Here is a 13570-nt window from a genome sequence, read left to right as displayed (position 1 = left end):
CAATTGAAAGGAGTTAGTGAGGACCCCGCCACTGTGCGCCAGATTTGCGACAAGAGTGACCAGATATTCTTGGCGAGCAGGCAAGAAAGAAATCGATGTCGGGCCGATTCCGCAGTAGTGGTACAGAAGAAACAATTGCCATTCGAGATTCTACGCTTGGAAAGGGCTGAGGCAAGAGGAAGACCACCAATCATTACCCGCCAAAGAAAGACCTTGCATTTGAAAGGTGCCCTATTCAGCCAGCCCTCCATCACCGTTGCCTGCCACCATGACTCCGATTTCCGCAGTCCCCAAACAGTATTAGCTTTCACACCCAGTCATTGGTGATCTTGAATGCGAAGATGATACACCTAATTAGTAGAGGCCTTTTCCAGACTCAACCGGCCTGCAAGGTCCCAGTCCTGCCGAGGACGATCCACAGCCAGGGCAGGAAAGGGTTGCCTACCCTGAAGCTCCGATAAAAGTTGTTCCCATAAACCACGATATCGGCGCGGGATCCTGAAAAGTCTCCTAGCAGTCTGAAACGATGCGAGGACATTGCGAGTGACAAGGGTAGCATCCGCAATCGAGGTCATACCTAAACGGGCCATGCGGTTAAATCTCGGTCTGAGCTGCTGTTTGTCTTCCCATGAAAGTAATCTCGATACTGCCAACAATTCCAGCTGAAAGAAGTTAGTCTGCAAGTGGTCCCCCACTGGATGCCAACGGGCCTTTTGGAGCACCACTTTCCAAGAGCCGACCAAGTGCAGTAACAGAGAGGAAGAGGGACTGGAAAATGGAGAGTCAACATTAAGGACATGCCACCAGGAGGCCCGAAATCGTGTATTACCATGGCGTAGCGCGCTGTCCTCAAGAAAATAACGGGCTATAATGGTCCACGGGTGATGATCCACACACATGGCACGAAAAAGAGACCAACGAAGAGCCAACATATGAGTTTCTGCATCCAAAATAGCTCCACCACCCATGCGTTTAGGGATACATGTATGTGACCATGAAATCCACGAAATACCTGCCTGTAGTGAATCCTTCTTCCATAGCATGAAACGAATGGGATGAGTGAGAGCCTTCAAAGTAGTAGGCGTCCACGGCAGCAATGGCAGGAAATATGTTAGCATTGGTAGCATAATTGTCTGAGCCACTTTGAGGCGGACATGGAATGGCCACGCTTGCGACTTCCAATACATAAACTTCGCTGCCAGTTTTCGTCAAATCCACTCCAGTAGTTCCTTTGGCTGTACATCCACCCTCAATGGGTATCCAAGATGCCTGACAATGGAGCCACGGGAAACCACCTGGTCCTGCCAGCCTAATGACTGTAAATCAGGCTCCGTGCAACTGAGTATGGCTGATTTAAAGGCATTGATGCGAAGACCAGAGGCCTAACCAAAGAGCGTCCAAACATCTAATGCCTTTCGAATGTTGTCCCTGTCCGCCCGCAAAATCATAAAGGTGTCATCAGCCAAAGATTGGCTAATGAAGTGCTGCCCCAAAGGAAGAGACAATCCAGCCAGCTGAGCAGAAGCCGCCATTGAGGATAACACTGAAAGGACCAAGTGAGTCGCCAGGGCAAAGAAGAGAGGACTCAAAGGGCAACCCTATCTGACCGAGCGTGCAAGGACAAATGGCTCTGTAACCCCACCATTGAGCATAACTCTTGAAGAAGCCGCAGCACTAATGGTGTAGATCAATCGGGACATCCGAGTACCAAAACCCATAGCAGACATGAGATCTGCAAGGAAAGACCAGTCCACATAGTCAAAAGCCTTTTCCAAGTCCAATTGAATCAATACCACTTCCTGACTGGAGTGCCGCGCATAGTCAATAGCCATTTGCACATTTAAGATATTGTGCAGAATGTTGCGGCCCTTAATGAAACCATATTGGAGGGGATGCACAATAGCTGGAAGGTGCTTGTGAAGCCGATTCGCCAGCACTTTGGAGAAGATTTTATACATCGAGCCCATCAAAGAAATTGGTCTCCAGTGTTGCAGCATTGACGGCGAAGGAACTTTTGGAATCAGTTTGATAAGGCCTTCTTTCCATTAGAAAGGCATGACCCTGTTTCCCAAACCTGCTGAAACATAACCGCCAATGGCTTCACCACCTGCGTGGCCAAGTTCTCAAAGAATTCATTAGTGAGACCATCCCAACCAAGACTTTTATCCTTAGGCAGGTGTAACAAAATATCCATAACCTCCTCCTCGCAAATATCCGCCTCCAAAGTGGCTTGCATATCAAGTGGAACCTGCTGGCGGACCAGATGATAGAAGACCGAGTGGCCATGCGTAACCTGGCTAGAAGGCGAGGGAGAAGAACCAAGAAGTTCCATAAAATAATTTCTGCACATATTGACAATGGTCTGCGGATCAGTGACCATGCGACCTTCCGAATCCTGGAGTCTAGTCATATTTTCGCGAGCAAGAGAAGCATGCAAGGCGTGAAAGAACTTATGAGACTTGCAGGCACTATCTTGCAATGTGTCAGTCAAGTTATGCAGCTTGGCCTGCTGATAAGATTTCAACTGAAACACTTGAATAAGATGGGCCAAACGCATCTCCAGTGACAGCAGAAAATCATCATCTGGGGGTATCCATGAGCAACGAACGGACCAAAGCCAGTAAGTCCTCTGCTGCATGTCGACGTCGCCGACAGAGAGAGGCATGATGGATCCCATACTGCCGAGCAACCCGCTGCACATTAGAGAGCAGCCGTGCAAATGAAGCCAAGCCCTTAGAGGCGAAGTCCAATAAGAACCTCTCAATCAATTGCTGCATGTAGCCCTAAAAAATTGGATGCTTCAAATAAGAAGAGTTGAAACGTAAAGGGAGCCTATCCAGCAACTGCATAAAAGGTGCAATAGGTTGTGCCCGCATCTCAAGCTGGAGGGGGAAATGGTCCGACAATGCATATTGCTGCAAGACCTTCATTTCTAGCATCTCGGGAAGAAAATCATCCCCCTGCATGATATACATTCAGTCCAACCGCGACCAAGTAGTTGCATATTGTGCGGAATGAAAAGTGAACCCTGAAAAAGAAGGGTGAAGCCACGACCAAAGATCTTGCTTAAGTACGCGCAAAGCAAAGGAATTCCACACCCGACTTTCCGGCGCATCCATTACCGAATGCCCTGAAGTGGATTGAGAAGAGGTAACACATATATTGAAATCTCCCATCAAAAACCCCCTTCGGCCAAGTGACATCGAGCCCTGCAAAGTCGACCAAAGATCCCGTCGGGATGCGGGATCATTCGGAGCATAGAGGCCCAGCAACCATAAAATCTCTCCTTCAAATAAGACTTCGATTACCAGAAAGCGGCCCTACACATCATTTTTAACAAGAACAGGCTGGAATTTCTCATGGACAATCATCAGCACGCCCGAATAGTGCGTAGCATGTGTCCCTGCATAAAACAAACGGAATCCATGACAATCCACAACTTTTCCTGCTTCACCGTGACTTTTGTGCTCAACTGCACACAAAACATCCCACTGGTTCTCATGCAAGACAGTCCACATGGCATGTTGCTTATGGCGAGAGCAAATGCCTGGCACATTCCACGTGGCTATCTTCATAAATCTTCAAAAAAAGGAAGTCGGGAACGAGGCGCCTGTTGCCTCGATTTCACCTTTTCCGCAAGAGCATCCAGGACACCCTCATCCAAAAAATCAGCCAATACTGCAAACGAATTCTAGTGGCCTGCTTTAGAGGTAGAAGGAAAATCCACTGCCTTGGGAGTGGGGCAGGGATAACGTCGATCCCAAGGTGTAATCACATTACCTTTTGCATCAAATGCCAGCTTAGCAAGTGGGCCCTTGGGACCGTCTGTATAGACTTTCCTTGTAGACTGATTACGGGGGGCAGACGGGACCATAGTACGCGCAGCATGCTGTGAAGTGAACATTTCTTTCCTACGCATATATGTGCGCACGGAATCCTGCGAAGCATTAGGCCCAGGATCCGCTAGCAAGGCCTGCATCCAACTTTTTACCTTTTTTTGACGTGTCTCAATCCAATCAGTGCTACGGAAATCCAAACCCAGGACTTGTTGTTTGCCTTTATCCAGAACATTAGGCGGCTGAAGGGCCTCTTGCGCCGGGGCATCAAGCACCATGTCATCCTTGGGCAGCACAACATGCGCATCCTCGGAAGACGGTTGTCTTTCAAGGCATTCGGCCATAAAATGCCCCAATTTACCACATGAAAAGCAGTGTCCTGCAAAGTTGCCCCATTTCAAGCGAAAATGCAAAGGATGCATACCGGAACAATTGAAGCGAAGCCACGCAGGCCTTTTCCTAGCTGTGTCCCATAACATGCATAAACGGTTTCGATTCATAGCCCTGAGGCTTGGGGGAACCAGTACTATTCCCACAACTGCCATCCCATCCTTCAACAATGGCCAATAGACCGCCGGACAATTTTCCACTTCCACCCACACCGGGCATTCTCGTTGAAGCAAACGCTGGAGTCTCCCATAGGGCGCCATGGTACAACATGGACCAAGCGGTGATCAAAGAATAATGGCAACTTGGACAGGAGCTCAGCTCGATGTGTTTCCGATTTCAACAGCACCTCATAAAAGCCGCGAGGTCCAAGGAAGATCTCCTCAACACACTCCCCTTGCAATAAATGGTGCATCCACTGGCGAATATGTGAAAGCACTGGGATTCTGCCAGTGAAGAAAAGTATAACGGCACGGTCATAAAACACCGAAAAAGACCGCAAGACTGATTTCGAGTCAACCGTGGCTTCCAGCACGTCATCAGTTCTCGCATCAGAAAAAGTTTCATTATTATGCTGGACATAATCGCCAAGCAGAGTATTGACAAAGTCCAACAAATGCTCTCAGTCAATCTCCTGCAAATCCACAGGATCAGAGGCAACCTGCACATAGGAACGTTCCTGAGGACCCATTGGCTCGTCAGAAGTATGCTTGGAGCGTTTGCCCGTAGCGGCAATTCAAAACCCGGAGGCATCTCCTCCGTGCACGGCACCATATCCTCCAGCTCCTCTGTATCAGAATCAGGGCCAAGGGCTACCACAGTCCGGTCTAGAAAATTCATATCCAAGCCAGTCATACTGCTGTCTTCTCTCTCTGCCAGGGGCTCTCTCTCTCTCTCTCTCTCTCTCTCTCTCTCTCTCTCTCTCTCTCTCTCTCTCTCTCTCTCTCTCTCTCTCTCTCTCTCTCTCTGTGTGTGCAGGTCCCGCAAACCTACAAAATCAGTGCACCACCCGGCTGCAACAACAGGACTGCAACGGAGAACCGGGTAGACACGCGCAGATGATCCGGGGTGCCGGGTAACAAGTGAAACACAGGGGAGGCGTAAACGTGGCTATGTCAACCCCGCACGCTGACACCGAGGAGTCTACCACAGGCGGAGCAGACTTCAGGTAGGGCAAATGTCAGGCGGGGCAGTCGCCAGACAGGGCGGTCATCAGGCGGGGCAGACGTCAGGCGGGGCAGCTTTCGACAGGAGGGTCAGACGCCAGACGTCGATGCAGGCGGGCAGACGAAGTCGCAGCAGGCGTCCAGCAAGCAGGCACGAGGCCTAAATGAAGGCATGAACGGGCGCAGGTACAGACGGGCGGTGGTACCTGCGACAGGCGTGGCCACGAGAGGGACTGACGGGCGCAGCAACGGCACGTCCTGACAAGGTCCGCGACTGCACAGGGTCGACGACTCGCTCGCTAGGTCAGGCGGGATGAAGGTCCGCCATCGCCCCTCTGCCTCTGTGTGTGTGTGTGTGTGTGTGTGTGTGTGTGTGTGTGTGTGTGTGTGTGTGTGTGTGTGTGTGTTGCGCACTCTCACAAAGAGGTGGTACATTGACCTGAACCCAGCCACCTGATATTTAGATGGATAGAGACACTAAGCCTATCAAAGAAGGCTCCTTCAAAGATTACAGTGAACTCCAAGAAAGTGGATTTGGAGGAATCCATTCCTCGATAGGCCATGTGATGTGGCCTTCTTTATTTACACTATCACGCCGAGGAGGATTCAAATGAGTACAACCAGACCACAGCCAACAGCCACTTGCCATTTGCACCCACAGGCATCTCAAATCATTTCCTATCAAACTTTTGGAGAAACCTAGATGACACCTTTAGCTCTAGGAAAATATCCCTCCCCCTATGGCTATTAGCTCACAAGAGTTTGGCAGTTGGTACACATCTTCAATAATGGTGGGACCAAGTGGCATGTGCAAGATGTGGTGAGTAAGAGGAGACACAAAGACACTGACTGCGGGACTATCCCTATCCCAAAACCCAGGAGCTATGGAGAAGAGCCCTTATATTGCTCGTTTGTGGCACAATAAAAACCATATTTCTGACTTGGGGGTCGCATAGCTTGGGTCATATAGGGAGAGGCTCAGCTGTGCACATGACCATTTTCAGGAGAGCCACTCCTTTCTCATCATTGATTGACATGTAAGCAAAATCCCCACTTCAGATTACTCACATGCACACCGGACCCGAGGACACACTCATCAATGGCAGTTGCTTGCCAGTATTATTGCTTGGCACATTTGGACTACGATGTGCAGCCATGCTATAGACCTGCAGGATGTCTCCACTGCAAAGACTCTTTTGAGGATTTGAACAGAGATCATCCATACTCTTCATGGAAGATGGAAAAAGATGCACAGTGGCTCTGAGAGGATGAGGATTAGACATGTCTTCTTGAGGACATGGGACTCTGGTACCTTTTTTCACACTGCCCCTCAGATGGCTTGGCATTATAGCCCACCAAATAGGTTATTCACACAACCATTGTATTTATGGTATATTTAGCTACTCTCTACAAGGTTCTTTGTATTTTGTACATTACCTCGAGGATTTTCTTTAAGATGCTATTAACAGAATCCTCTTTTCTTTGAAAAAAAAAAAGAAAAACCAGATATAAGCTGTTATTATCCATTGCTCTGGTCAAAAGCAAAGCTAAAAGGGCCCGACAACTTTCAATAGACACATTCGACACACAACCTATCCATAACCTCGGGCATCTTCTTAAGAAACATATTCCATCCCAAAGGATTTCCAAAATGACAAATAATAGGATCAATGAGGAATCGCACACTACTGTAACTAAATCATGTCATCATCATTTTAATATTGCAAGCAACCAGGACTTATTAAAAGTACTTTTCAGACCAGCAATCAATCCAAAATTGTCGATGCTTGAATCAAAGTCCTAAAACTGTGCTCATGATTTCTCATCATCAGCACATGTGTGAACCATCAAGTAATACTAGCCCATCCACATCACCAAAGGCTATCAAATTATCTACAAAATTCAAGAATGTATGGGTAGCCACTGCATATAACAAGGCAATTAAAGGACAGCAATTGCAAGCTAATCTTCCCAAAGACCAAGCTCAGAACAAATCCTGTCCTAGAATAACAAAAGCCTTGCTAACTTTATAGAACCAAAAGACAGCACCATGTAGTTTAGAAAGAAAATCCAATTACACCATGGTCTGTGGACGATCAACACATCCTGGTTCATATATTTGGCATTGAAAAGTGGCATATTCAATGCTGACAGATGCATTAATGCATTAATGATACTGTAGTGAATCTGTTGCCTTGGCATAAAATCATATTGAGGTGGATGCACACTAACATGAGAAAACTTTAGATTCTACAACCAGCATTTTACTAACCAGCTTATGGATCATGCCCAATAAGATTATAAGTCCCATATCAAAGCATCTATGGGGACTCAAGGCAACAGTGGAGGATGCTATAGACATGATAGTTAGATGCCATAGGATTGGCTTAGAGGGCTTATTAGCTGCAGCTATCATAAAAATCTGCAGTATTCTTGCAGACAAGTAGATAACATGTGACTTCTGGTGTGTTTAGAATGGAGGGCATGAGATGCACCTCTTAGGATGGAGAGAGAATAGCAACTTGGATTTTCTATCATGGCCTTCTGCCTCAAGGATAACCACGTCAGTGGAAAACACACTGAAAGCAAAAAGATTAGGGTCAGCTTGTACAAGCTGAGGGATTGACCACCATTATGCTAGTTGCCCTTATAGAAGAGCACCAGCACCTGGGCCACCCCAAGATAGCTTGAATGTCCCAGGGATTTTGTGCAGAAGTGTCACACAAATGCAAGCAAAGCAACAAGCCTTGGCTAAGGATCCCAATCGTAGAAAGGTAGAATCGAGAAAATCCAGGAAGTCAAAGAAAAGAACTATATGGACAGGTAGTAACAAAGATGACTAACCACCTCAAATGGATCCAATGAGACCATAGTCATAGTAACTACTTTTACTCTCCTCAAAACAAGAAGCTGAAGTGCCAGCTATCCAGCTGCTGATGCAAATGATTTGCAGCCCTTGAAAGTAGCAGACCAACTACGATCAGAAAGCTCCAGTCTGGACTGTGATCCAATATTCAAACCCAGTGATAGTGTAGGCACATTTAGATAGAGAGCTGAATTTGTAATTAGGAAATGCCAGAAAGCTTATGAGACAAAACCAGCATCACCCATCCCAAACCTCAGGCCAATAGAGTTTGCATTCCCCTGATCTATGGGCCTTGGCTGAGATACCCAACCTATTATCCTCAAATCAACAAGAACAATCACCTGATGAGATGGATCCAAAAGATTCTCCTCTGGAGAGAAGGAGAGATACAGTGGGTCCACAAAAGCCAATGTGGCTCCTACCTCTTTCCCAACCCTCCACCACCCAAAACTTTCTTCTTTTTTTTAAAAAAAAACCAGGGCAGCACCGGCACCTTCTTAGTCATTTGGTATCCTTTTAGAGAGCCATTGCAGCCTTTGAACCTTTCAACGAGATATTTTGTTCAAAACACAACAAACATCGATAGAATCATACATATGTCTCACAATACATAAAGGAACTAACCAACTAGCATTCTAATCCTCAACCACTAGTATTTCCAAGCCTTGGAGTAAACTAACAGTAAGATATGAATGGTACATAAAATGGGAATTACCAGGTACAATAGGTCCAATGAGCTGGGATATAACACCTAAACCCTTTTCCCCATCCTCACGAACAGGCTCACAGTACACGCTAATTAGACCATCAATATCTTCGCTGGTAACAGTGTACCTAGACAATGTGGCACCCTGTATTTCTGCATGTGTTCCATCTGGCTTTGTCTACAAGTAAAAAACAATATTTTCAGATAAAGCAAGCAAAAGACAGTAAAAACTTTCTTAGCATTCTTCATGCTACAAAAAGGCAGTGTAAGAGTCTATAAGGCATACAAACATCAGCATGTAAGAGTGACAGTTTGAAAAATTGATTACTGAAATAAAAGTTCTAACATCACAATGCAGGAAATGCCAAATAATATTTCCCATAGGAGTGTTACTACCAATTAATGCCCCTCCAACCACACCAAAAAGTGAGTGAGAATTTTCCTGCTTGTAGGACAAACGGTTTGTGAAAAAATGCAGCACGCCTTCAAACTACAAGACCTTGAATTGGATGTGCACAACTAACGAAGCTAGTCTGTTGCACTCTCATCAAAGCAGTGTTACATTATTAGCTCTATGACCATTTGAAACTTCTTTCCTATATGGATGTCACCACTTTTTAAATCCTCCTCCAACCAGACAAAAAAATGAGTCAAATTTTTCCTGCATGTTCAATAAAGGGTTTGAAAATATGTAACAAGCCTTCAAATTATAGGTCCCCTTTGATTGGATGCCACACCTGATGATCTATCCAAAATTGATTGGTAATGAGTATAAAGCAAAGACACCATACCAAGAACCACTGTAGCTTTGAGGAACCCTCCATGCCTCCCCAATATTTCTTTTCAGCGAGCAAAACTCCTCCCTCTATTGGATCCCCCACAATTCTCAATGACAGTAGCTTCGGAAGACCTGTGGTTAACGAATGCACCCAAAGTGAATTTCAGCAGAGAACCAATGGTTTGGACCTCATAGAAATACACAAAATACCTGGTCGCACATAATCTTGTATCATTGTGCTCCTAGCCTCTCCAACCAAGCCATCATTCCTTACAGGTGTGCACTTGAAAGAGACAAGCTTGCCAACTGCATCTTTTGTTAAGGTGTACTGCAATAGCCCTTGTGTCATGGGAATGCGAATGCCAGCATCACTTTCATCCTGCAACAAAAGTGGATATGCAGACTAGCCACTATGATATCTCAAGCTCTGAATCATAGCATCACTGACAAAACGACTCCTCAAGCTCTGAAGAAAGTCACAATTCTGAGAAAATACCTTCTTTGGTTAAAACAACTGATCATGCCATTCACGACTCACATAATCTTTTTAAATGATTGAACACACAGATAAGCTCCTTCTCCAGATGAGAGTTGAAACTATCTTTGGAAAGGTGCTCTATAGGTACAGGGCCTCAATTATGCCAGAAAAGCCCAAAAGTTCTCAGGATTTCTCTCAGAAGTAAAATGCTAAATATTGAGGTCTTGATGAGCCATCAATTTCTAAGGCCTAGCATTAGCCTAGGCCATTATAATCACAGCCTCAATCACTCCTATTTAAAGATAAGCCACACCATAGAATGGTGGGAAAGTCACTTTTGTTTTTGGGTATAATAACTGCATCTTATTATACCACTATACAAGGAGGGCCATCTTCAATATAAACATAGCCTACATCCAAAACATTGGAAAAAGTGGGAGCATTGATCCTGGTCAATATTGTGGAGTCTAACATAGACAAACAACACTTTGCTGGAGATCTCCTAAAAAAGGTTAAAGGGTCAACAGATAGTCACCAAACTCCATATGGTTTCAACATTTTGAAATGGTCTATGGAAACAGTCATGCTTTTGCCATTCAATTTGTGGCTTTCTGAACTGATTGACTACATGTTTGAAGGCTCAATCCCTTCCCACAGTTTCGGCCAGTTTGTCAAAACTTCTAGACATTTGGGATCTTGCCTCGTGATTTGGATATCTTTTCCAGTTTTGAATCAGCTACATGGAAAAACGATAGCCAGCTATTTTGTCTTCAAAGAAACCAAAGACTACCTCCTGATGGGACACACTGCAATTTCCAAAGCCCAAGACTAAATATTCCCACACATAGTAGCATGCATTTGTGAGCAAGGCTGTCTTTGTTGAACAAACTTGACCAAAAAGGGAGCTTTCCTTGCCAACATGTGATAGTTGATGCTAAACATATTAAGGCCATGATGTAGCTTTAAAGAGCTCAATTACCCTTTCCCCATATGTCAAGAGGAATAAAAGTTTAGATATAAGCCATGATGATAGGCTGGACTATTTTGAGGAGAACATTCACGAGGGCCATGTAGACAACCTCCAAAAGTCACCTTTAACAAAAAATTTGCATCATCCAATCAGTCATTTGCTTGACTGACATATTCCAGCCCCTAGAGTAGCCCAAATGACAAACAATATCACTAAGAGGACAAATTTCACCAGGCTAGAGTGATTGATGCCATTGAAGTTCTCACATTGCAAGCAATTTCTGCTTACAAAAATTGACATTCAGACCTCTTTGATGATTTCTAAACTTAAAAGAAGGATTCTGTATATGCCTAAATGTGAATCATTTGGTAAGTCCAAGTCATCCAAATGTCAAAAATTATGCATAGTCATTGCATCTAACAAAGCACTCAACCGACAGCCTTGACACACATATCTTCCCAAAGTCCGAGGTTCAAACAAACCACATACTAAGTCCTTTCTCCATCAACGTTAAAACCTTGGAGACCAATCTCTTTGACAGGGTCTATATATATAATTTTTTTGAAGGTAATGGTAATCACCTCCATAATCATCTCCCCACCATTGTGCATGCCCATCAGTAAGGATTCATCAGCAACAAAAATATTTTGCACAATGTGTTGAATATGCAGATGGGTATTGACTACGCAAAGCATTCCAATCAAGAGGTGGTCTTGGTTTAGTTAGATTTGGAAAAAGCTTTTGACTACTTGGACTAGTCTTTTCCTATGGAACTTATGCACACAATGGGCTTCGGAACACCTATGTCTCATTTGATATACACTATTAGTAACGACACTTCTTCGCGGGTTATGCTGAATGGTGGTGTCACTAAACCCTTCGCGCTTGCACACTTAGTCAAACATGGCTGTCCTTTGAGTCCTTTGTTTTTTGTCACAGCAACCCATCCAATCCTCACCATGTTATCCCACCTGGTGGATACTCGACAATTAGTTGGCTTATCCCTTCCTTTTGGTCAGCACTTTGTTGGTTAGTCATTGGCATATGATATTTACATGATCTCTAAAACTGGAAAGGGACAATCTCCGCAAAGGATTGGATGTTTGGAATCTTTTTGGGTATACCTCTAGCCTCCATATTCATGCCTGAGTTTGATTTAGTACAGTTGAGAAGGGAGGACTACATCGGTATGGCATGGCATGGGTCATCAAGCATCTAGGATACCCTTTGGGTGTTGATATTCAGCCAAAGCAATTGCTGAAATGGATTTTCTGCAAATTGCAAGTTAAGTTTGTGTATTGGAAATCTCAAGCATGGCCATTCCATGTTCGGCTCAAAGTTGTGCACATTATCATGTTACCTACACTTACTTATTTTTTGCCACTTCTGTCTTGGACTACCACTACCTTGAATAATCTTACCAAGCACATCTGCTTTATGCTCTAGAAAAAGGACTCTTTGCATGCCCGTATTTCTTAGATCTCTTGGAGCCATGTTCACACCCCGAAAAGCATGGGAGAAGAAGCTATTCTAAATGTTGAGACTCATATGGTGGCTCTTCATCAATCACTTCTTCGAGCTAAGTGCATTGACCATCACCCTTGGGTCCTTATTATCCATTTCTTTTTGGAAGACCAAGGACTTGTGCATGGTAATACCACCCTAGCCAGCCATAGTGTGTTGATGTCTTTCCACACAGCCAAGGGGCTCTTTCGAATCCCTCAAGAATATTGTGACTTATGGGGCCATATTATGATGGTGTTGCAACATAGGCAACACTTTGTTGCCCTTAATACTAATCGTCCTTGGTAGGATTGAGATCTTGCCAGACAATTAAATCTTGAAAAGGCTTCAACTAATCAAGTGTATGATCTCATGATCAAAGATCATCATCAACTAGTCACTAAAGCCAATGTTGTTTGGGGCCTACACAAAACTAAGGTCTTGGTGGAAAATGACTATGATGGAAGGCTACCTCAACAAGACTCCATTCAAATGTAAAGTCATTCTTTGGAGAAAGCTAATTGGTGGACTTTAGTTGTGGCCACGGCTAGCTCAACAAGACTCCATTCAGATGTAAAGTCATTCTTTGGAGAGTGCTAATTGGTGGACTTAAGTTGTGGCCATGAAAATTTGGTCCTTCCTGTCTGATATTTGGCAAGTTGTAGTTGCACCATCTTTGCACCCCTCTAACTAGGTCTTTGCCAAGCGCACAATTTCCCACTCCTGTGTAGACACATATAAAGATATTGTTCCACTTTCTCAAATTTTGGGGCTGTTGGCATAATTGGGTCATCTGAAATGCATTCATTTGGATTCAGCCTTTGGAGTTCAAACACACATATCTAGGCTCAAGGGTCTTCTATATTGGTAGTTAGATCTC

At 44.7% G+C, this 13570-nt stretch overlaps 1 protein-coding gene across 1 annotated transcript in view; it reads right to left on the bottom strand.

Moving 5' to 3' along the window:
* The window catches only part of LOC148035996 (187-kDa microtubule-associated protein AIR9-like), a 95980-nt gene that overhangs the window by 43359 nt on the left and 39051 nt on the right, over positions 1–13570 (bottom strand). The window contains exons 20-22 of the mRNA XM_087677995.1: positions 9950–10118; positions 9753–9871; positions 8971–9139 (exon numbers count right to left, since the gene is read on the bottom strand). Of these exons, the coding sequence (XP_087534121.1) occupies positions 8971–9139; positions 9753–9871; positions 9950–10118 (457 nt within the window). The remainder of the gene's footprint in view (positions 1–8970; positions 9140–9752; positions 9872–9949; positions 10119–13570) is intronic.

This window comes from Lygodium microphyllum, chromosome 5, assembly GCF_053477565.2.
Source record: "Lygodium microphyllum isolate KBCC chromosome 5, Lygodium_microphyllum_v1.1.10, whole genome shotgun sequence".
In the NCBI taxonomy this organism is placed as follows: Eukaryota; Viridiplantae; Streptophyta; class Polypodiopsida; order Schizaeales; family Lygodiaceae; genus Lygodium; species Lygodium microphyllum.
This window is presented reverse-complemented; position numbering and strand designations above follow the sequence as displayed.